The 22,624-nt window shown below is 55.5% G+C and overlaps 2 protein-coding genes and 1 long non-coding RNA gene across 3 annotated transcripts; all 3 read left to right on the forward strand.

The window, feature by feature from the left end:
- Window positions 1-1,372: 1,372 nt before the first annotated feature.
- Window positions 1,373-16,893, forward strand: PA2G4 (proliferation-associated 2G4). Its single transcript, XM_066567589.1, has 13 exons — window positions 1,373-1,478; window positions 5,487-5,615; window positions 6,706-6,811; window positions 7,068-7,137; window positions 8,461-8,553; window positions 8,876-8,939; window positions 10,741-10,819; window positions 11,506-11,584; window positions 11,678-11,811; window positions 13,330-13,424; window positions 14,360-14,487; window positions 15,417-15,470; window positions 15,571-16,893. Exons 1-13 carry the CDS (start codon window positions 1,391-1,393, stop codon window positions 15,634-15,636), a joined length of 1,185 nt encoding a protein of 394 aa, XP_066423686.1. The 5' UTR covers window positions 1,373-1,390; the 3' UTR covers window positions 15,637-16,893.
- Window positions 16,894-18,013: 1,120 nt separating this feature from the next.
- LOC136567912 (uncharacterized) lies at window positions 18,014-19,667 on the forward strand. Its single transcript, XR_010785152.1, has 3 exons — window positions 18,014-18,144; window positions 19,315-19,337; window positions 19,479-19,667. It is a non-coding gene; the product is annotated as an uncharacterized lncRNA (long non-coding RNA).
- A 498-nt stretch (window positions 19,668-20,165) lies between these two features.
- On the forward strand, window positions 20,166-22,613 carry ZC3H10 (zinc finger CCCH-type containing 10). The gene is made up of 2 exons (XM_066567691.1): window positions 20,166-20,255; window positions 21,210-22,613. Exon 2 carries the CDS (start codon window positions 21,230-21,232, stop codon window positions 22,400-22,402), a length of 1,173 nt encoding a protein of 390 aa, XP_066423788.1. The 5' UTR covers window positions 20,166-20,255; window positions 21,210-21,229; the 3' UTR covers window positions 22,403-22,613.
- The last annotated feature ends 11 nt before the right edge of the window (window positions 22,614-22,624 follow it).

Here is a 22,624-nt window from a genome sequence, read left to right on the forward strand (position 1 = left end):
CTCCCTCCCTGGTTTTTTTTTACGCCCCCCCCAGGAGACCCCTCCCCATCTTTTCCTTCCTCCCCCTCCCATTTTTTCCCTTCCTCCTCCCTCATTTGGGGTCTCGGGGGTCCACACGTGGGATTTCTGAAGGACCCCAGACTCATTTTATTTTCATTTTATCAGTGAAGGTTTGGGGGTGTCCTGGGATCCTTTTTTTGCCTTTTTTTTCCTCTTCCTCCCCGTTTTTTTTACGCCCCACCCCCCCCAGGAGACCCCTCCCCATCTTTTCCTTCCTCCCCCTCCCATTTTTTCCTTCCACCCCCTCCCCATTTTTCCTTCCTCCTCCTCCTCCCTCATTGAAGGTGCTCCCCAAATCCCTGGGGGGGGTCTGGGGGATCCCTGGGAGAATTTGGGGTCTCTTGAGGACCCCAGACTCATTTTATTTTCAGGTTCACCCTGCTGAGTGAAGGTTTGGGGGTGTCCCCCGCCCCCTGAGGTGGGGGGGACCCCCGGGATCCCTTTTTTGGGGGGGTTTCTCCTTTTTTGGGGGGTTTCTCCCCGGTTTTTCGGGTTGGGGGAGCCCCCGCTCAGGGATCGCCCCCGGCCCCGGGGGTCGCGCGGGATGAATGAAAATAAAAGAATTTGAATAAAAAACGTCCGGGATGAGGCTTGGGGGGGTCCGGGAGGGGATGGACCGGGGGATACCGGAGAGGAGACCGGGACCAAGGTCCGGGCACGGCGACAGCCCCGGTGCCGGTACCGGGGGCGGGGGGGGTCATGGGGGGAGCACCGGACAGGGGAGTCCGGCGGGGTTGGAACCGTGGGGATGAGGCCGATGGGTGAGTCCGGTGTCACGGTCCGGGGACAGCAGGGACCGGTCCCGGTGTGGCCGCGGTGCCGGTGCTGGGGGGTAACGGGGCTGAGTGGGGCGGGGGTGGAGGGTCTGGGGGTTGTGAGTGAGAGTGGTGCTGCAGGGTTGGATCAGGAACATGCTGGGGACCCCAAAAGCGGAGGGAGGGGCAGATCCATCGCTCCCGGTGCTCTCCCGGTACCGAAATTCCCGTTCCCTCCTCCCGCCTACATCCCCTAACACCGCCCGCGCGCCACTTCCGCTTTCACTCCCGCCTCCTCTCGCGAGAGCCGCGCTGCACGCCGGGAGTTGCAGTCCGTGGGGGCGGGGCTGCGCACACCACACCCCCGTCCGGGGCTCTGCGCGCGGGGGCCGCCGGGAGTTGTAGTCCGGGGGGGCGGGGTGGACTCGCGTTCCCAGCGTGCCGCGCGCGGAGCCCGCGCTCTGCCCTGCTCGCGCCTCCGGCTCGCGGTCCCGGGGGCTCCTCAGCGCCGGGCGGGGTGGGGGGAAGCTCGAGCAGGCCCGGGGGGCTCCGGGGGGCTCGGCGGGGCTCCCACCATGTCGGGCGAGGAGGAGGCCACCGAGCTCACCATCGCCGAGGACCTGGTGGTCACCAAGTACAAGATGGGGGGGGACATCGCCAACCGTGAGTGCTGGGCCGCGGTCGGGATGGAGGGGGTGGTGGGGGGCGCTGAGGGGAAAGCGCTGAGGGGGAAGCGCTGAGGGCGGGGGGGGAGCGGCCGGGCCTGAGGGTGAAACCCCCGCGGGTGAGACCCCCGGGTTGGGGAGCGGTGTTTGGGGCTGGGGGGAGCTGTGCCGGTGTGACCCCCCCGCCCCTACCCCCGGTACGGCGGGAGGCTCCCGGTGCTGGCGGGGCCCGGCCCCGCGCGGCCGCCGCCGCCGCTGCCGGCACGTGGTACCGCGCCCCACGTGCACCGGGGGAGCGGGGCCGGGCCTGCCGTCCCCCCCCGCCCCGGTGCTCCAGACCCCGCCGGTGCCGCTTTTGTTCACGTGTGACCCCCCCGGCCCATCTCCGGTACCGGAGAGGGGGGGCTGAACACCGAGGTGGCGGCGGGGACGGGACGGGAGTGGGGGAGCCGCAGGTGGGGGGGGCCTGGAGGGAACGGGGCTGCTCCGGGAACGAGGCTGTGCTGGGAATGGTGGGGTCCGGGTCTGGGAATGGGGCACGGAACCGGTCTGGGGGTCCTGTCCCGGGAACGAGATCTCGTACCGGGAACGGGGCTCCAGTTCTGGGGGTTCCGTCCCAAGAACGGGGTCCTGTCCCAGGAACGGGGCTCCGGTTCTGGGAACAGGGTCCGGTTCTGGGAATGGGGATCCAGCCCCGGGAATGGTGTCCAGAAGGTTCTGGGAACGGGGGTTCGGTTTTGGGATTGGGGTCCCGAACCGGTCTGGGGGTCCTGTCTCGGTAATGTGGATCCAGTCCCGGTCAGGATGGGGGTCCTGTCCCGGGAATGTGGCTCCGGTTCTGGAAATGGGGTCCCGAACCGGTCTGGGGGTTCCGTCCCAGGAACGGGGGTCCTGTCCCGGTAACAGGATCCGGTTCTGGGAACGGGGGTCCTGTCCCGGAACGGGGTCCCGAACCGGTCTGGGGTTCCCGTCCCGGTCAGAACGGGGTTCCTGTCTCGGTAACGGGGCTCCAGCCGCTGCCCCCACCCCCGCCAGGCTCTGCCCCCTCCTTTCCTCTCCCGGTTATTTTTTAAGCCCATTCCCGGTGTCCCGGCTCCGGGACCGCCCGGACCGGTTCCGCGGGGCTCCCCGGTGTCCCCACCCCGCTTCCTGCTGACTGCGGAGCTTCTTTGGAGCCGCCGGTGGCCCGGGAGGCGCCTCGGGAGCCGGGATTCCCTTCGGGAAGGGAGGGAAGTTTGGCCGCCTCCCATCCCGGGGGGAAAGGCAGCTCCCAGCAGGTTGGGAAGAGCAAACACACACACACACAAAAACCAAAAAACAAAACGGCAAAAAAAAAAACCGCAAAAAACCCCACAAAAAGAACAAACACACACACACAAAAAGTCCTGCAAAAAGACCCTTGCAGCTGTCGGTTTTTAGGGATAAAAAGTTCCTCAACTCCCTAAAAAACATCGGGAAGGAGAGAGGAATTCCAGGAGTTCCTGTTCATCTGATCCCCTGGAATGCTCTGAGGGTTTTTCCCCTTTATCTGCTTTTATTTTTTTTTTTATTATTATTTTTTTTCCCTCTCCCTGTTTGTTTTATTCCCCCTCCGTGTCCCGCCGGCTCTTATCAGCAATGTTATCCTGGCTTTGAAATATTCCCAACTTTCCCATGGAAAAGTGCTGGGATTTGAAGGTCTTGCACAGGTGACAGAGGCACAGCACTGCTGAGGATTCCTGGGAATTCTGAGCACCCTGGGACAAAGGGGGAATGGGAGGGGACATTCCAGCACCCCAGAATGTTTTGGGAATCCCATTCCAGCACCCCAGAATGTTTTGGGAATCCCATTCCAGGATCCCAGAATGTTTTGGGAATCCCATTCCAGCACCCCAGAATGTTTTGGGATCTCATTCCAGGATCCTAGAATGTTTTAGGAATCCCTTGCCAGAATCCCAAAATATTTTGGGATCTCATTCCAAGATCCCAGAATGATTTGGGATCCCATTCCAGCACCCCAGAATACTTTAGGAATTCCAGTCCAGAATCTCAGAATATTTTGGGATCCAAGTCCAGCATCCCTGAATATTTTAGGGTCCCATTCCAGGATCTCAGAATATTTTGGAATCCCATTCCAGCACCCCAGAATATTTTAGGAATTCCAGTCCAGGATCCCAGAATATTTTACGAATCCCTTTCCAGAATCCCAAAATATTTTGGAATCCTATTCCAGTATCCCTGAATATTTTAGGATCCCAGTCCAGGATCCCAGAATATTTTGGGATCTCATTCCAGGATCTCAGAATATTTTAGGATCCCATTCCAGAATCCCAAAATATTTTGGGATCAAATTCCAGGATCCCAGAATATTTTGGGATCCCAGTCCAGGATCCCAGAATATTTTAGGAATCCCTTTCCAGAATCCCAAAATATTTTGGAATCCCATTTCAGTATCCCTGAATATTTCAGGATCCCAGAATATTTTGGGAATCCCTTTCCAGAATCCCAAAATATTTTAGGATCCCAGACCAGGATCCCAAAATATTTTGGGATCGGCCCCGTGCAGGGAGCTGGATGAGGTCTGGGGCCACCTCTTTTGCCCAAGGCAGGCTGGAATTCCTGCTGGGTTATTTTGGGAGTGGAGCATTCCCCAAACATCCTGGGGCATTCCCTGAGTCAGCCCAGGGAAAACTGGGACTCGTGGGGTGGTGGCCTTTGATGTGTCCCAGTCATTCCCAAACCTGTTCCCATGGATTCCTTGGAAAACTGGGACTCGTGGGGTGGCCTTTGATGTGTCCCAGTCATTCCCAAACCTGTTCCCATGGATTCCTTGGAAAACTGGGACTCGTGGGGTGGTGGCCTTTGATGTGTCCCAGTCATTCCCAAACCTGTTCCCCCTGAGCTCTGACTTGTCCCAAAGGAATTTGGCAGCGTGGCGCTTCCCTCTTCCCAAACAAGGGAAATAAATAAAATAGAATATATATTTATTCATATATATATAAAAGATAGGAATGAGTGAAATTAAAAAAAAATGAATTAAAACAAAATTTAGGCCTTTCCCGGGTGTGGAATCTCGGGAATAGGATTTGAGGTGTTGGATTTGGGGTTTTGAATCCATGAAAGGGGTGGGAACCCCATTAAATGGATGGGAACCCCATGAAATAAATGGGAACCCCATGAAAGGGATGGGAATCCCATGAAATTATTGGGAACCACATGAAATGGATGGGAACCCCATGAAATTATTGGGAACCCCATGAAATTATTGGGAACCCCATGAAATTATTGGGAACCCCATGAAATTATTGGGAGCCCCATAAAGTAAATGGAAAGCCCATGAAATAAATGGGGACCCCATGAAATTATTGGGAATCCCATGAAATGGATGGGAATCCCATAAAATGGATGGGAATCCCATGAAATAAATGGGAATCCCATGTAAGGGATGGGAACCCCATGAAAGGGATGGGAACCCCATGAAATTATTGGGAACCCCATGGGAACCCCATGAAAGGGATGGGGATCCCATGGGAACCCCATGAAATGGATGGGAACCCCATGAAATGAATGGAAACCCCATAAAATAAATGGAAAGCCCATGAAAGGGATGGGAACCCCATGAAATGGATGGGAACCCCATGAAATGAATGGAAACCCCATAAAATAAATGGAAAGCCCATGAAAGGGATGGGAACCCCATGAAATGGATGGGAACCCCATGAAATGAATGGAAACCCCATAAAATAAATGGAAAGCCCATGAAATGGATGGGAACCCCATGAAATGGATGGGAACCCCATGAAATGAATGGAAACCCCATAAAATAAATGGAAAGCCCATGAAAGGGATGGGGACCCCATGAAATGGGTGGGAATCCCATGAAAGGGATGGAAACCCCATGAAAGGGATGGGAACCCCATGAAAGGGATGGGAACCCCATAAAATAAATGGAAAGCCCATGAAATAAATGGAAAGCCCATGAAATGGATGGGACCCCCATAAAATGCTGGTTTTTTGGGAATTTCAGGGGTGCTCCGTGCCGTGGTGGAGGCAGCGGCTCCTGGCGCCTCCGTGCTGTGCCTGTGTGAGAAGGGAGATGCCATGATCATGGAGGAGACAGGGAAAATCTTCAAGAAGGAAAAGGAAATGAAGAAAGGTGAGGATCTCCTTCCTGAGAATGAGGAATTCCTTGGTTTTAACCCCAAATCCTCCCTGCTGCAGCTCAGTTTCCATAATTCAAATAATTCCATTGGGAGGGTGACTCTGCAGGGTTTGGGGCACTGGGATTTGTCACCAAATTCCCATCCTGAGGGTGCTGCAAGGAGGTTTAAGTGAGATATCAGGAAGAAATTCCTCCCTGTGAGGTCCTGGAATGGGATTCCCAACCCTTCAAAGTGACCCAGGGGTAGGAAAAGGTGTCCCAAGAGGGTGGAAAAGCTTTAAAGGTCCCCAAAATCCCAAAATTGGAGGTGCTGGAAGTCACTGGAATGGATTTCCCATCCCTCTGAGTGACCCAGGCCAGGCTGGAGCAGCCCGGAATAGGGGAAGGTGCCCCAAGAGGGTGGAAAAGCTTTAAAGGTGACCCCAATCCCAAAATTGGAGGTGCTGGAAGTAGATTTAGGTGGGATATTGGGAAGAAAGAGGCACTGGAATGGGGGAAAGTGTCCCAAGAAGGTGGAATGGAGCTTCAAGGTCCCCAAATGGGGATTTAAGGTCCCCAAATCCCAAAGGTGGAGATGCTGGAAATCACTGGAATGGAATTCCCATCCCTCTGAGTGTCCCAGGCCAGGCTGGAGCAGCCTGGAATAGGGGAAGGTGTCCCAAGAGGGTGGAATGGAGCTTCAAGGTCCCCAAATGGGGATTTAAGGTCCCCAAATCCCAAAGTTGGAGGTGCTGGGAGTAGGTTCAGGTGGGATATTGGGAAGAAAGAGGCACTGGAATGGATTTCCCATTCTTTTAAGTGTCCCAGGCCAGGCTGGGCTAGGGGAAGGTGTCCCAGGAGGGTGGAGTGGAGCTTTAAGGTGACCCCAATCCCAAAATTGGAGGTGCTAGAAGTAGATTTAGGTGGGATATCAGGAAGAAATTCCCCTCTGTGAGGTGCCAGAATGGAATTCCCATCCCTGCAAGCATCCCTGGCCAGGCTGGAGCAGCCCAGAATAGGGGAAGGTGTCCCGAGAGGGTGGAATGGAGCTTTAAGGTCATTCCAAATCCCAAATCCCTGATTTCTCCCCTGTTCCCTTGGCCAGGAATCGCCTTCCCCACGAGTATATCCGTCAATAACTGTGTGTGTCACTTCTCCCCGCTCAAGAGCGACCAGGATTACATCCTCAAGGACGGCGATTTGGTCAAAATGTGAGTGCCTGGATCCCAATCCATGGGAATCCATCCCCTCTCCCTTCCCAAAAAACCCCAAAACTCCAAAATTCCTCAGCTTACAAAAACCTCTCAGACCAGCGCACGTTTTTGCCACGGCGTTAATTCCTTGTTAATTAAAGCCTAATAATGAGCCTGGAGGGGCTCTTGGGGGCAGCACTGCACGTGCTGGGGTCCAGCTGGGATTGCTGGGATTGCTGGGATTGCTGGAATTCCCATTTTGCCTCTGTTGCAGCGACCTGGGCGTGCACGTGGACGGCTTCATCGCCAACGTGGCGCACACCTTCGTGCTCGGCGCCTCCAAGGTGGGTTTGTCATCGGGGGGTGTCTGCTGGGACTGGGGCGGCCTTGGGGTGCCAGGGGCTCTGCAGCCACCCTGGAACCTCTGGGTCTGAGGTGGCACCGCCCTCTGGGGTGTCAGGAGCCAAGGTAGCACCATCCTGGAACCTCTGGATCCAAGGTGGCACCATCCTGGAACCTCTGGATCCAAGGTAGCACCATCCTGGAACCTCTGGGTCCGAGGTGGCACCACCCTGGAGCTGCTGGGTCTGAGGGGGCACCACCTTGGGGTGTCATATTCTGAGTTGGCACCATCCTGGAACCTCTGGGACTGAGGGGGCAGCACCATGGAGCTGCTGGATCTGAGGTGGCAGCACCCTGGGGTTTCACATTCTGAGGTGGCACCATCCTAGAACCTCTGGGTTTGGGGTGGCACCACCCTGGAGCCACTGGATCCCAGGTGGCACCACCCTGGAATGTCACATTCTGAGGTGGCACCACCCTGGAACCTCTGGATCTGAGGGGGCAGCACCATGGAGCTGCTGGATTTGAGGTGGCACCACCTTGGGGTGTCAGGATCCAAGGTGGCACCACCCGGGGGTGTCACATTCTGAGGGGGCACCACCCTGGATCCTCTGGATCTGAGGTGGCACCATCCCAAAATCTCTGGATCCAAGGTGGCAGCACCCCAGGGTCCCCTTTTTCCTGCTGGAATTCCCCAGGATGAACATTCCCTACCCCAAAACCAACCCCTGCTTCCCCTTTTTCCTGCTGGAATTCCCAGGATGAACCTTTTCCCATTCCCCACCCCAAAACCAATCCCTGTTTCCCCTTTTTCCTGCTGGAATTCCCAGGATGAACATTTCCCAATTCCCCACCCCAAAACCAATCCCTGTTTCCCCTTTTTCCTGCTGGAATTCCCAGGATGAACATTTCCCAATTCCCCACCCCAAAACCAATCCCTGTTTCCCACTTTTCCCCTGGAATTTTGCTTTTTGATACCTTGGAAACTCCTGCTGTGAATTCCTCAGGTTATCCCGTTCTCTGGGAATAAATCCTGAGGAAAAACTGGGAAAAACTGTCCTGGGAATGGTTTTGCTCCAGTGGTTTTGGGGGAAAAAGCCCAAAATTCCCCATTGGAATTTTGCTGCATTCTTCCCAATCCGTATTTTTGATTGCACAGGGATGCCTGGACTGGGAACCCTCTGGAATTCTTTTGGGGTTGGTTGGGACTTTTGGTTGGGACTTTTCCACCTCCCAGGCAGATTCCAGAGATTGGAATGAATCCCAAAACGTTGAATTTCCACCTCAAAAGCCTCAGAAATCCCAGATTTTGGTGTTTTTCCCAGGAAAATCCCGTGTCCGGCCGCAAAGCCGACGTCATCAAGGCAGCTCACCTGTGTGCCGAGGCCGCCCTGCGCCTGGTGAAACCCGGCAATCAGGTGGGAATTTGGGGAATTTTGGGCATCAAATGCACATTTGGGAGTGTTGGGAATCAGCACAGGGATTTTGGGAATCAGCCCAGGGATTTTGGGACCCAACTCGTGGGATTTTTGTGGGAAATCCGGGAGCGGCCGTATGGAAAATTGATTTTTTTTTTTTTTTCTGTTGTTTTTGGAGGTGTTGGTGGGAAAAGTTTTGGGGTTTGTCCTAAAATATTTGGGATTTATGGAAAGGTCGTGCTTGGGGTGGGGATTTTTTTATCCATAAAATTGTAAAATTGGTGGTTTTTTCTGTGTTTTTTGTTGTTGTTTTAAATCCCAGAACACACAAGTGACAGAGGCCTGGAATAAAATCGCCCACGCGTTCCACTGCACACCCATTGAAGGTGAGGGGAAAGGGGATTTCAGGGAAAAAGGGGATTTCAGGGATAAAGGGGATTTCAGGGAAAAAGGGGATTTCAGGGAGAAGGGAATTCCAGGGAAAAGGGATAAAAGGGAAAAAGGAATTCCAGGGAAATTTCAGGGAAAAAGGGATCCCAGTGAGAAAAGGGATCACAGGGAAAAGGAGAATTTCAAGGAAAAGGAAATTTCAGGAAAAGGGAATTTCAGGGAAAAGGGGAATTTCAGGGAAAAGGGATCACAGGGAAAAGGGAATCCAGGAAAAGGGAATTCTAGGGAAAAGGGATAAAAAGGAAAAAGGAATTCCAGGGAAAAAGGGAATCCAGGGAAAAGGGATAAAAAAGGAAAAGGGAATTCCAGGGAAAAAGGGAATCCAGGAAAAGGGGATTTCAGGGAAAAGGGATCACAGGGAAAGGGGATTCCAGTAAAAGGGATTTCCAGGGAAAAGGGAATCACAGGGAAAGGGGAATTTCAGGGAAAGGGGAATCATGGAGAAAGGGAACACAGGGATAAAGGAATAATGGAAAAAACGGAATTCCAGGGAAAAGGGATTTCCAGGGAAATGGGGATCACAGGGAAAAGGGATCGTGAGGGGAAAAAAGGATTCCCCCAGGGAAAAGGGGAGAAAAGGGATCACAGAGAAAAAAGGATCATGGGGGAAAGGGATTCCAGGGAAAAGGGATCACAGGGAAAAGGGATCCTGGGGAGAAGGGAAGGCTCTGGGGTTGCTGGATTGGGATCCTGGAGCTCATCCTGATCCTTTCCCCCCATGGGCTCTCCCTGTTATTGGTTAAATTCCCTGGGATTCCAGGAATTCCTGCTGTCTCCAGAGTGGGTTGGGAATGCCGGGGGCTCTTCAGGATTGGGCTGGGAGTGAGGGGTGGGAAAAGGGGGGAAATCCCCCAAATCCCTCTGGATTGGGGTGGGAGGGAAAAGGGGGGAATCCCCCAAAATCCCTCTGGATTGGGGTGGGAGGGAAAAGGGGGAAATCCCCCAAATCCCTCTGGATTGGGGTGGGAGGGAAAAGGGGGGAATCCCCCAAAATCTGGATCTCACACAGCCCAGGGTGGGAATTCTGCCTGGGCTTGGCACTGGGGCTCCCAGTCCAACCCAGTACAGACCAGTACAGACCAGTCCAACCCACTGGTGTGCAGTGCCTGGAGCTCCCAGTGCATTGCAGTAACCCCAGTCCATCCCAGTAACCCCATTCCACCCCAGTTCATCCCAGTAACCCCAGTCCACCCCAGTTCATCCCAGTAATCCCAGTTCATCCCAGTAACCCCAGTCCATCCCAGTTAACCTCGGTCCACCCCAGTCCATCCCAGTCCATCCCAGTAAGCCCAGTCTGTCCCAGTAACCCCAGTCCATCCCATTAACTCCAGTCCATCCCAGTCTATCCCATTCCACCCCAGTCCGTCCCAGTCCCCTCCCAGTCCCTCCCATTAACTCCAGTCCATCCCAGTCTATCCCGTTCCATCCCAGTCCCTCCCAGTCTGTCCCAGTCCATCCCATTAACCCCAGTCCCTCCCAGTCCATCCCATTAACCCCAGTCCCTCCCAGTCCGTTCCATTCCACCCCAGTCCGTCCCAGTCCATTCCATTCCACCCCAGTCCGTCCCAGTCCCTCCCAGTCCGTACCAGTCCATCCCTATCCACCCCAATCCCTCCCAGTCGCTCCCATTCCACCCCAGTCCCTCCCAGTCGCTCCCATTCCCTCCCAGTCCGTCCCAGTCGCTCCCAGTCCGTCCCAGTCCATCCCAGTCCGTCCCAGTGAGCCGTGTTCCCGCAGGGATGTTGTCGCACCAGCTGAAGCAGCACGTGATCGACGGGGAGAAAACCATCATCCAGAACCCCTCGGACCAGCAGAAGTGAGAGGGGCAGAAACGGGGACCAGGGGCAAAAACTGGGGGGAACATTGGGGGGTTAGGGTGAGAAATGAGATCAGGGTGAGAAATGGGGTCGGGGGCAAAAATGGGGGGAGTCAGGGGCAAAAATGGGGGGAGTCAGGGGCAAAAATGGGGAAGGTCAAGGGCAAAAACTGGGGGGATTGGGGGGCAAAAATGGGGAGGGTCAGGGGCAAAAATGGGGGGAGTCAGGGGCAAAAATGGGGAAGGTCAAGGGCAAAAACTGGGGGGATTGGGGGGCAAAAATGGGGAGTCAGGGGCAAAAACTGGGGGGGACCAGGCAAAAATTGGGGTCAGGGGGAAAATGGGATCAGGGCAAAAATGGGGGTCCGGGGGGCAAGAATTGGGGGGGTTAGGGGGAAAATTAGGGGGTTAGGGGGAGAAATGGGATCAGGGTGAGAAATGGGGGGTCAGGAGAGCAATGGGATCAGGAGGAAAATGATGGGGTCAGGATGAGAAATGGGAGCTCTTGGGAAGAAGAAGTTTCCAGGAATTTCCAGGAATGCTCTGGCTCTCCTGGGAGGTTTTGGCTTTCCTGGAAAGTTCTGAATTCCCAGGAATGCTTTTGGGCCTTCCTGGAAGCTTTTCCCTCCAGAATTCCCAGATTTTCCTGCCTCCCCAACCCCTTTTTATCCCCCCTCCCGCCCCAGGAAGGACCACGAAAAAGCCGAATTCGAGGTGCACGAAGTCTACGCCGTCGACGTCCTCGTCAGCAGCGGCGAGGGGAAGGTGGGGCCGCGCATCCCTGATAAAATCCCAGGAATTCCCGAGCTCCAGGAGCTCTCCAGATTCCGGGAATTTCCCCTGGGAATGTCTTTGCAGGCCAAGGACGCGGGGCAGAGAACCACGATTTACAAGAGGGACCCCTCCAAGCAGTACGGGCTGAAGATGAAAACCTCGCGCGCCTTCTTCAGCGAGGTGGAGCGGCGCTTCGACACCATGCCCTTCACCCTCAGGTGATCCCGAAATTCTGGGGCTGGGAATTCCACCTGGGGTACCTGGATATAGGGCTGGGGTACCTGGATATAGGGCTGGGATTCCAAGGAAATCCCTGGGATTTCTTTAGTGAGGTGGGGCGGCGCTTCGACACCATGCCCTTCACCCTCAGGTGATCCCGAAATTCTGGGGCTGGAAATTCCACCTGGGGTACCTGGATATAGGGCTGGGATTCCAGGGAAATCCTGGATGGGGTTGGGGTTCCTGGATAGAGCTGGGATTCCAGGGAAATCCCTGGGATTTCTTTAGTGAGGTGGAGCGGCGCTTTGACACCATGCCCTTCACCCTCAGGTGATCCCGGGAATTCTGGGGCTGGAAATTCCACCTGGGACATCTGGATAGGGCTGGAGTCCCACTTGGAATACCTGGATGGGGCTGGGAATTCCACCTGGGGTACCTGGATGGGGCTGGGGTACCTGGATATAGGGCTGGGATTCCAGGGAAATCCTGGATGGGGCTGGGGTACCTGGATATAGGGCTGGGATTCCAGGGAAATCCCTGGGATTTCTTCAGCGAGGTGGAGCGGCGCTTCGACACCGTGCCCTTCACCCTCAGGTGATCCCGGGAATTCTGGGGCTGGGATGGGGCTGGGAGTCCACCTGGGATACCTGGATAGGGCTGGGGTACCTGGATATAGGGCTGGGATTCCAGGGAAATCCTGGATGGGGTTGGGGTACCTGGATAGGGCTGGAATTCCACCTGGGATACCTGGATGGGGTTGGGGTCCCACCTGGGGTACCTGGATGGGGCTGGAGTTGCAGGGATTGGAGCCTTTGCCAGACAGGTGTGTCTAGGTTGGCTCAGGTGTGCCCAGCTGTGATCCCAGGTGTGTTCAGGTGTGATCCCAGGTGCATTCAGATGCACTCAGGTGTGCCCAGGTGTGATCTCAGATGCTCCCAGGTGTGCTCAGGTGTGATCTCAGATGCTCCCAGGTGTGCTCAGGTACACTCAGGTGTGCCCAGGTGTGATTCCAGGTGTACCCAGGTACACTTAGGGTTGCCCAGGTGTGCCCAGGTGCACTCAGGTATGATCCCAGGTGTGCTCAGATGCATTCAGGCACTCCAGGTGTGCCCAGGCATGATCCAAGGTGCACTCAGGTGTGCCCAGGTGTGCTCAGGTGTGATTCCAGGTGCACTCAGGCACTCCCAGGTGTGCCCAGGTATGATCCAAGGTGTGCCCAGGTGCACTCAGGCACTCCCAGGTGTGCTCAGGTGCACTTAGGTGTGCCCAGGTGCACTCAGGTGTGCCCAGGTGCACTCAGGTGTGCCCAGCTGTGCTCAGGCACTCCCAGGTGTGCCCAGGTGCACTCAGGTGTGCCCAGCTGCGCTCAGGTGTGCCCAGCTGTGCTCAGGCACTCCCAGGTGTGCCCAGGTGCACTCAGGTGTGCCCAGGTGTGCTCAGGTGTGCCCAGGTGTGCTCAGGTGTGCTCAGGTGTGCTCAGCTGTGCTCAGCTGTGCTCAGGTGCGCTGTCCCCCCAGGGCACTGGAGGATGAGAAGAAGGCGCGCATGGGGGTGGTGGAGTGCGCCAAGCACGAGCTGCTGCAGCCCTTCAACGTCCTCTACGAGAAGGAAGGTGAGACTGGGACACGTGGGGGACACCTGGGGGACAGGGGACACCTGAGGAGACACAGGGGTCAGGTGAGACCATGGGGGACACAGGGGATCAGGTGAGGAGGAGCCCAGGTGAATTTGGATCTGCAGAGCCGCTCACAGCAGGAATTGCAGGTCCTGGCAGGTGTAAGGAGCAGGGATTGAAGGTCCTGGCAGGGCTGTAGTTCAGGTTAACCCCCAGGTCCTGGCAGGGCAGTGGCTCAGGTTAACCCCCAGGTCCTGGCAGGGCTGTAGCTCAGGTTAACCCCCAGGTGCTCAGGGTCAGCCCCAGGTCCTGGCAGGGCTGTAGCTCAGGTTAACCCCCAGGTGCTCAGGGTCAGCCCCAGGTCCTGGCAGGGCTGTAGTTCAGGTTAACCCCCAGGTCCTGGCAGGGCTGTGGCTCAGGGTCAGCCCCAGGTCCTGGCAGGGCTGTAGTTCAGGTTAACCCCCAGGTCCTGGCAGGGCTGTGGCTCAGGGTCAGCCCCCAGGTCCTGGCAGGGTTGTGGCTCAGGTTAACCCCCAGGTCCTGGCAGGGCTGTGGCTCAGGGTCAGCCCCAGGTCCTGGCAGGGCAGTGGCTCAGGTTAACCCCCAGGTCCTGGCAGGGCTGTAGCTCAGGGTCAGCCCCAGGTCCTGGCAGGGCTGTGGCTCAGGTTAACCCTCAGGTCCTGGCAGGGCTGTGGCTCAGGTTAACCCCCAGGTCCTGGCAGGGCTGTGGCTCAGGTTAACCCCCAGGTCCTGGCAGGGCAGTGGCTCAGGTTAACCCCCCGGTCCTGGCAGAGCTGTAGCTCAGGGTCAGCCCCAGGTCCTGGCAGGGCTGTGGCTCAGGGTCAGCCCCAGGTCCTGGCAGGGCAGTGGCTCAGGTTAACCCCCAGGTCCTGGCAGGGCTGTGGCTCAGGTTAACCCCTGTGTGCCCGCAGGGGAGTTCGTGGCCCAGTTCAAGTTCACGGTGCTGCTGATGCCCAACGGCCCCATGAGGATCACGAGCGGCCCCTTCGAGCCCGAGCTCTACAAATCTGACCTGGAGGTGCAGGACGGGGAGCTCAAGGTAAGCTCATCATTAATATTAATCATTAATAATGCTAATATGCAAATTAATTATATGGGTAAATGTAAAATTAATTAGTTTCTATTTCCATATGAAATATTCATAGGAAAAATGTATCTATATAGTATTTTTATTAATTATATTGTTTTTTAATAGTTATATTTACTTGGAAAATAAAATAGAAATTACATTTATAATTGTTATTAATATTAATGGATTAATTGCTAATCAGTAATAAATCTTTATATATAAATAAATTTAAAACTAAACTTTTATATAATAAATATAAAATAGTATAAATTGTGTCTAAATAAAATATACAATAAATAAAAATCTCAAAATTAATTTATACAGTTATTAATATATATAAAGATATAAAGATGGCATTAATTATATGGCCTAATTAATAGTCTATTAATTGGATTATAAATTATATATTTATATGAATAGATATATAAATGCAGATAACACATAGTCTAATTAATATATTAAGGAGTGAAATAGTAGCATTTTCATCTTAATTTAAAATTAATAACTGGAATAATAATGATAATATTGAGAATGAAAATGGTGATAATTGAAATATGAACAACTGAAGTATTATTGAAATATTTAATATTGAATATTTAATAATTGAAAGGTTAATACATAAAATTTAAAAATAAATGAATAATAAATATATTATTAATTTATTGTTTTATTATTCATTAATTTATTAATAAATTACTAGTTAATTTAAATTAATAAATAAAAATTTGCTAATTAATTAAGCAGCAGCTCCCCAGGGTCACCTATCCTTGCTCCCATGGAGGGGAGACGAAGGAAAGGGAACCAAAACCCCACAAAATGACCCAAATTCCCAAATTTATTATTATCCAAAAAAACCCCAGGATCATTTCCCACCTCCTCACCCCTTCCCTCCTTTCCAGGCCCTTCTACAAAGCTCTGCCAGCCGGAAGACTCAGAAAAAGAAGAAAAAGAAGGTAAAATCAGTCACATTTTATGTTGGGAAGTCCCAAATTCAGAATTTTGGGGTTTTTTAATGGAAAATAACCTGAAAAATCCCTGGATTTGTCCCCACAGGCTTCCAAAAACGCTGAAAACGCCACCACGGGGGAGACGGCAGAGGAGAACGAGGCCGGCGACTGAGAGCCCTTGGAGTTCTCAAATCGCCCCTTTTTTCCCCAAAAAAAAAACCCCAGAAAAACAAAATTCCATCCGGAAACGAAAGAATCTGGCACCGGTGTTGGTCCAGGCAGTCTGGAATTCCCACAGAATCCAACAGCTCCCGTTGACTTTGCCAAGGAGGGAGGAATCTCTCGGCCACTTCAGACTTCCAAACGAAAAAAAAAAAGAGAATAAAAACACCCCAGAAAGAGCAGCAAAAGAAAAATTATTGAAAATTAGGAGTGAAAGTCGCTATTAAATCCTTAATATTCCCCGTGTTTGGAGAGGTGAATTTGTAAAATCCAGGGAGAGGGAGTGGAGGGAGCTGCTGGTTCCTTCTTCCTCCTCCTCTTTGTCCTGCTGCCTTTTTTATTTTTTTAATTTTTTCCCTTTGGAAATTTTCACCAAAAAAAAATCCCTAAAAAAACCCAAGTGATTCCACCCAGAAAAGTGCCCAGTGCGAGCAATCCAGGATTTTATCTTTTCCCTCTTTGGGATTGTACTTTAAGAATTGGGAAAAAAAAAACCAAATTTTAAGTTCCCCCATCCACCCACTCACCCACCAGGAGCCTTTTCTGCCTCTGCCTTGATTTATGGGATTTCAAAAAAAAAAAATCGCTATTTTTTAACACAAACTGGTTTTTAAAATAATCCAAACCCTCTGGAAGCCGCCGACATTCCGGCCTTGCGGAGCTGAATTCCCTAAAAACCCCGGGTTTGGGTGTTTTTTATCCTTCCCAATATCCCCGGGAGCACATTCCACCTTTTCCCCGTGAGCCGGAGGATAATTTTTATTTCACTTTTTCCCTCAGGATTCTTTGCTAATTTTGAGGGGAAAAAAAAAAAACAAAAATCCCACCAGAATTCCTCAGGGGAGAGGTGAGGGAAGCGCTGATCCGGGATAGGCCCGAGCCTAGGGGTATCGCTCTTTTATAGTCAATTTTTTACAAAAAAACCACATAAAAACGAGAAAAAAAAGCCGATTAAACGCCGTCAGTTGAATGTTTGAGGTTTTTTTTTTTCTTTGCCGGTACCCCTGGTTCTTTTTTTTCCCCTCAAGTTTTTGGGAATTCTGATTCCCGCCTTACCCAACATTCCCGGGCGTTCTCTGCAGGCCGCGGTGCTTCCTCCTCGAAATCCGAGTTTTCCACCCCAAAATAAAAAAAACAAAAAACTCCACACGTGCAAATGTTACCAAAGTCAAATAAAAGAGAATAAACGATGGATTATTGGATTTTATTCCGGGTTTTTTTCTTCTGTCTTTCTCTGGGGATATGGGATTGTGGGGTGGAACCCAGCTGGGCAGGTTTGGTGTTGGAAAATGGGATTTTTGAGGGGAAAATACTCAATTTTGAGGGAAAAATGATCATTTTTGTGGGGAAAATTATCATTTTTGAGAGAAAAATGCTAATTCTTGAAGGGAAAGTGCTAATTTTTGGAGGGAGAATGCTGATTTGTGAGGGAAAACTGTGATTTCTGAGGGGAGAAATGTTCATTTTTGAGGGAAAGCCACTCCTTTCTGAGGGGAAAATTATCATTTTTGAGGCGAAAATGTTCATTTTTGTGGGAAAAATGCTAATTCTTGAAGGGAAAGTGCTAATTTTTGGAGGGAAAATGCTGATTTGTGAGGGGAAAATGCTCATTTTTTGAGGAGAAAATGGTCATTTCCGAGGGGAAAATGTTCATTTTTGAGGGAAAGATGCTCATTTTGAGGGGAAAATGCTGATTTTTTAGGGGAAAAACCCCAAATTTTGAAGAAAAAACCCCTCAATATTAAGGAAAAATAAACCCCTCATTTTGAGGGAAAATAAATATTGAGGGGAAAAAACTCGTTTTGAGGTAAACCCCCCATATTCTGCAGAAGTAAAAATCTCATTCTGTGGCAAAAACACCCTCACTTTAAGGGAAAAATCGTAATTTTAGGCTTTAAAATTCGTTTTCCGCTTGCAGACGGGAGCCAAAAGCTCTTTCAATCCATAGCAGGGATTTAAAAACCACCGAGACTCGCGGAATGTTTATTTAATTTTTTATTTTGTATCTTTTATGCTGCAATATAAAGATATTTTATATTTTTACTTGAAAGGAAAGTCTCCAGAGGGGCTTCGGGATGCAACAAAATTACTGTTAAAGGCTTGGATAAGCGGAAATTGACGAAAAAAAAAATTTGGTGGCTTTATTTCCAATAAATTTGAGGCGGGGAGGGGCCGAACCCCGCGGCGGCGCAAAATGGCGGCCGGCGGCTGGACTACAACTCCCATGATGCTCTATCAGCGAGGAACTACACTTCCCGTCGTGCCTCGCGCGGCGGTGGGCGTGGCCTGAGCGCTTCCCTATAAATAGGCCCCACCGTTCGTCTCGCGCCCCTCTCGGCCGCCGCCATCTTGGTGCCTTCCACGGCCGCCGCCTCCATCCGCCGCCATCCGCCTCCATCCGCCGCCCCCCGCCCGCCGGGACTGAGCGGGGCCCCGCCGAACCGTCATGAGGGCCAAGGTGAGCGGCGGGAGGCGGCGCGGGGGAGGCCGATGGCGCCTCAGTAGCGGCCGGGCCTGGATGGAGCGGGGAGGGGGGGGGGGGGGGCTGCGGCCTGGACGAGCCCTGGGGGCGGTGAGGGGAACCGGGGAGCGGGAGGGGTCCCAGGGTTAGAGAACGGGGGGTCCCGGTGTGCGGAACCAGGGAACGGGAGAGGTCCCGGTGTAGGGGTTGTGAGGTCCCTGGGGGTGTCTTTGCTGGAGGAATGTGGGGGGAAACTGGGCGAACTGGGAGAGAAAAGCTGGTGTGGGACTGGGGGGAACTGGCGGCACCGGGGGAGCTGAACCAGTCTGGGACTGGGGGTAGAGAGACAAACCAGTCTGGAACTGGGGTAGTGAGAGACAAACCAGTCTGGAACTGGAGTAGTGAGAGTTAAACCAGTCTGGGACTGGGGGTAGAGAGAGACAAACCAGTCTGGAACTGGGGTAGTGAGAGTTAAACCAGTCTGGAACTGGGGTAGTGAGAGACAAACCAGTCTGGAACTGGGAGAATCAAACCAGTATGATACTGGAGGGACTGGAGGCACTAGGAGATGCAAACCAGTGTGAAACTGGGATACTGGAAGACACGACCCCTGTGGCACTGGGTTGGGCTGGTAGGGACTTAAAGGCACTGGGAGAGATAAACCAGTTTGGGACTGGGGTTACTGGGAGAGAGAAACCAGTGTGGGACTGGTGTCTGAGGGAAATGAACCAGTACAGGACTGGGGACACTGGTGGGGAATGGGAGAGCCAAACCAGTGTGAAACTGGTGGCACTGGGAGAACCAAACTGGTGTGGGACTGGGGACACTGAGGGAAATAACCCAGTACAGGACGGGGGACACTGGTGGGAACTGGGAGCACTGGGAAAAGTAAACCAGAGTGGGACTGGGGGCACTGGGGAGCCAAAACAGTGGCACTGGGGGCACTGAAAGAACCAAACCAGTGTGGGCATTGGGAGCACTGGGGACAGTGGGGACACTGGTGGGTACTGGGAGCACTGGTGGCACTGGTTACACTGTGGCACAGGTGGCATTGGTGGGTACTGGGGGGCACAGGTGGGTACTGGTTCAACTGGGGGGCACTGGTTTGCACTGGTGGCACTGGGATCCCGGCCCTCTCTCACTCCCTCCCCTCCCCTCTCTCCGCAGTGGCGCAAGAAGCGAATGCGCAGGTATGTGAGAGTCCCGGGCCGGCCCCGCCGCACCGGGGGCGGCTCCCGGTGCCCTCCCAGCCCGGGGGAAGTTCCCGGTGCCACCCCCGGTTCCCTCCCGGTGCCTTCCCGGGGGTGACACCGGCCCCGCTCTGTTCCCAGGCTGAAGCGCAAGAGGAGGAAGATGAGGCAGAGGTCCAAGTAACGGCCCCCAGAGCGGGGACACGCCCCGGTGACGCCCGGTGACCCGTCCCGGTGCTGTCCCGGTGCCACGGGGGGCCCCGCCGGGCCGGGCCCGTTTTTTGCTTTGCGGTTGCCGCCGCGCCGTGAATAAAAGTTTGTTGTTGCTAACACGGTGTGGGGGCTCTGTCGGTGACCGGGGAGGGAGGTTCGGGGGCGGGGGGGGCTTCTCCGGTAACCGGGGACCAGCGTGGAGGTCCCGCCGGTAACGGGGCTGGGGATGGAACCGGAGATCCCTCGGTAACAGGGCTGGGGGGTCTTCAAAGAACAGGAGACGGGCAGAACCGGGGGTTTCTTCAGTGTGGCCGGGAGCGGCACTGGGAATCCTCCGGTAACGGGGCAGGTGGGTGAGACCGGGAAGGAGGAAATTCTCCGGTAACGGGGCAGGTGAGCCGGGTGAGGGTGGTGATTCCTCCGGTAACGGGAGCGGGGTGAGGAACCCCCCGGTAACGGCGCCGTGGGCACAGACCGGGCTCGCTCTGAGCCCACCGGGCCCAGGATCTTCCGGGATCAAGCACGCAGTAACGGCGCGACGGCGTCTCCTGTCGATGACGTCACGGCGCGACGCATTTCCTGCGCGCCGCGCGCGCGCGGCTCCTTCCGGGCCGCCCCGGAAGCGGCACTGAGCGGGTCCCGCCCGCCGCCGGCACCGGCCGCGCGTTGGTGGCGCCGGAGGCCTCGCGGGGAGGCCGCGAGCCGGTGAGTGCCGGGCTGGGCCGCGCTGGGCCGGGGGAGGCCGCGCTCCGCCCTCCGCCAGGCCCCGCCGGTCCCGGTGCGCTCCGTGCCCGTCCCGGTGCGGCTCGCGGGGCTGTCACGGGGCGCGAGGGACGCGCCGGGCTTCCCCCCGCGGTTCGGCGGTGCTGGCGGGCACCGGGGCTGCGGTGGGGGATCCCCGGCTGTGTTGCCCCGGTACCGGCTCCGCCGCAGCGCCGGGACTCCCCGGGATCGCTGCCGTTCCTCCCTTCTGCCCTTCCCACAGGTACCGGGCGCATTCCCGGTGCCTCCTTCTCCCCCTCCCTTCCGTGCTCGCGGGGCCCCTCCCGGTCCCTCCCTCGGTGCCCGGCGCTGGGTGAATCCCCCTCTCCCCCCGTCCCGGGGTCCCTCCCGGTTCTTCCTTCATCCCCCTCCTCCTCCTCCGGTCCTGGCATCTCTCCCGGTCCCTCTCTGCGTGCCCGGTGCCCCGGGGTGGGTGTAGACCCCTTCCCCTCAGTACCGGGGTCCCCCCCTCCTTCTCTCCCGGTGCTCCGGGGTGGGATTCACCCCCTATTCCCTGTCCCTCTCTCCCTCACCCCATCCCTCCCTCTCTCTCTCCTCTGGTGACCCCTCGGGGTGGGATTCCCTCATTCCCTGTCCCTCCCTTTCTCCCTCCCTCCCCCTGTCCCTCCTTTTCTCCCTCCTGGTACCCCGGGCTGGGACTCGCCCCATTCCCTGTCCCCCTTGGGCTGGGACTCCCCCCATTCCCTGTCCCCATTCCTGGTTCCTCCTTCCTTTGGTCACCCCTTGGGCTGGGACTCCCCCCATTCCCTGTCCCTCCCTCCCTGACCTTGTCCCTCCTCCGGTGACCTCTCCCGGTACCCCGGGGTGGCTGTGAACCCTCTCCCCATCAGCACCGGGGTCTCTCCCACTCCCTGACCCCTCCCTCCCTCTCCCCAGCCTCCTCCCCTGCCCGCACCATGCCGGACCGGGACAGTTACCCCGCCAGCACCGGCACCGGCCCCGGTGGCGTCAGCAGCGGCGACGAATCCTCGTCCGCCCTCCCCGACGACGACATCTGCCGTGACTTTTTGCGCAACGTCTGCAAGCGCGGCAAGCGCTGCCGCTTCCGGCACCCCGACATCTCCGAGGTCACCAACCTGGGCGTGCGCAAGAACGAGTTCATCTTCTGCCACGACTTCCAGAACAAGGAGTGCGTGCGCCTCAACTGCCGCTTCATCCACGGCACCAAGGAGGACGAGGATTGCTACAAGAAAACCGGCGAGCTGCCGCCGCGCCTCAGGCAGAAAGTGGCCGCGGGCTTGGGCTTGTCGCCGGCGGATTTGCCCAACAGCAAAGAGGAGGTGCCCATCTGCAGGGATTTCCTCAAGGGGGACTGCCAGCGCGGTGCTAAGTGTAAATTCCAGCACTTACAGCGGGATTACGAGTACGAGGCGCGGGGCAGAGAGCAAGGACGGCGTTACGAGCCCTTTGATGGCCTCTACGAGCCCGACGAGCCGGTGCTGAAACGGCGGCGAGCCGAGGGGCTCTACGAGAGCTACGAGTACGGCTTCGCCAGCCCGCGGGCCGTGGAGTACCGGCTGCTGGAGGAGGAGAACGTGCTGCTCAGGAAACGCGTGGAGGACCTCAAGAAGCAGGTCAACAACCTGCTGGCCACCAACGAGGTGCTGCTGGAGCAGAACGCCCAATTCCGCAACCAGGCCAAGGTGATGACGCTGAGCTCCACGGCCACGGCCACCGAGCAGCCGCTGGCGCCCACGGTGACCAACTACAACCACAGCATCGCCCAGACTCACACCACGCTCAGCAGCCAGGCCCTGCAGCCCCGCCCGGTCACCCAGCAGGATTTGGTGGCGCCGGCGGGCGCTCAGGCCGCCCCTCCCGCTAACGGGGCGCCGCCCATGAACCCCGAGATCGCGCCGCTGTCGGCGGCGGCGGCGCTGGCGCAGACCATCGCGCAGGGCATGGCGCCGCCGCCCGTCTCCATGGCGCCCGTGGCCGTGTCGGTGGCGCCGGTGGCCGTGTCCATGGCGCAGCCGCTCGGGGGCATCACCATGAGCCACGCCACCACGCCCATGGTCACCTACCCCATCGCCTCGCAGAGCATGAGGATAACGGCCATGCCACACTGACCCCCCCCCTTCCCGGTACCGGGGAGCAGGGGGGGCTCGCGGTGGACCCAGGGGGTGGCGGGATGAGGACGGACGGACACACGGACACTGTGGGATGTGCCACCCCCACTCATCCCGGTGCGACCCCCGGAGCGCCGTGGGCGGACTGAGCACCGGGGGTGGTGGTACCGGGTGGTACCTGTAATGTTTTCGGCTATTAAACGGAAAAAGGCCAAAACCGCA

This window comes from Molothrus aeneus, chromosome 30, assembly GCF_037042795.1.
Source record: "Molothrus aeneus isolate 106 chromosome 30, BPBGC_Maene_1.0, whole genome shotgun sequence".
Classification (NCBI taxonomy): Eukaryota; Metazoa; Chordata; class Aves; order Passeriformes; family Icteridae; genus Molothrus; species Molothrus aeneus.

Excerpts from the sequence above, each read along its gene's own strand:
- PA2G4 (XM_066567589.1), top strand. The coding sequence starts at position 1,391 with ATGTCGGGCGAGGAGGAGGCCACCGAGCTCACCATCGCCGAGGACCTG. Across the intron at positions 10,820-11,505 it reads AACCCCTCGGACCAGCAGAA|GAAGGACCACGAAAAAGCCG; the intron begins GTGAGAGGGGCA and ends CTCCCGCCCCAG. Across the intron at positions 11,812-13,329 it reads ACCATGCCCTTCACCCTCAG|GGCACTGGAGGATGAGAAGA; the intron begins GTGATCCCGAAA and ends CTGTCCCCCCAG.
- ZC3H10 (XM_066567691.1), top strand. The coding sequence starts at position 21,230 with ATGCCGGACCGGGACAGTTACCCCGCCAGCACCGGCACCGGCCCCGGT.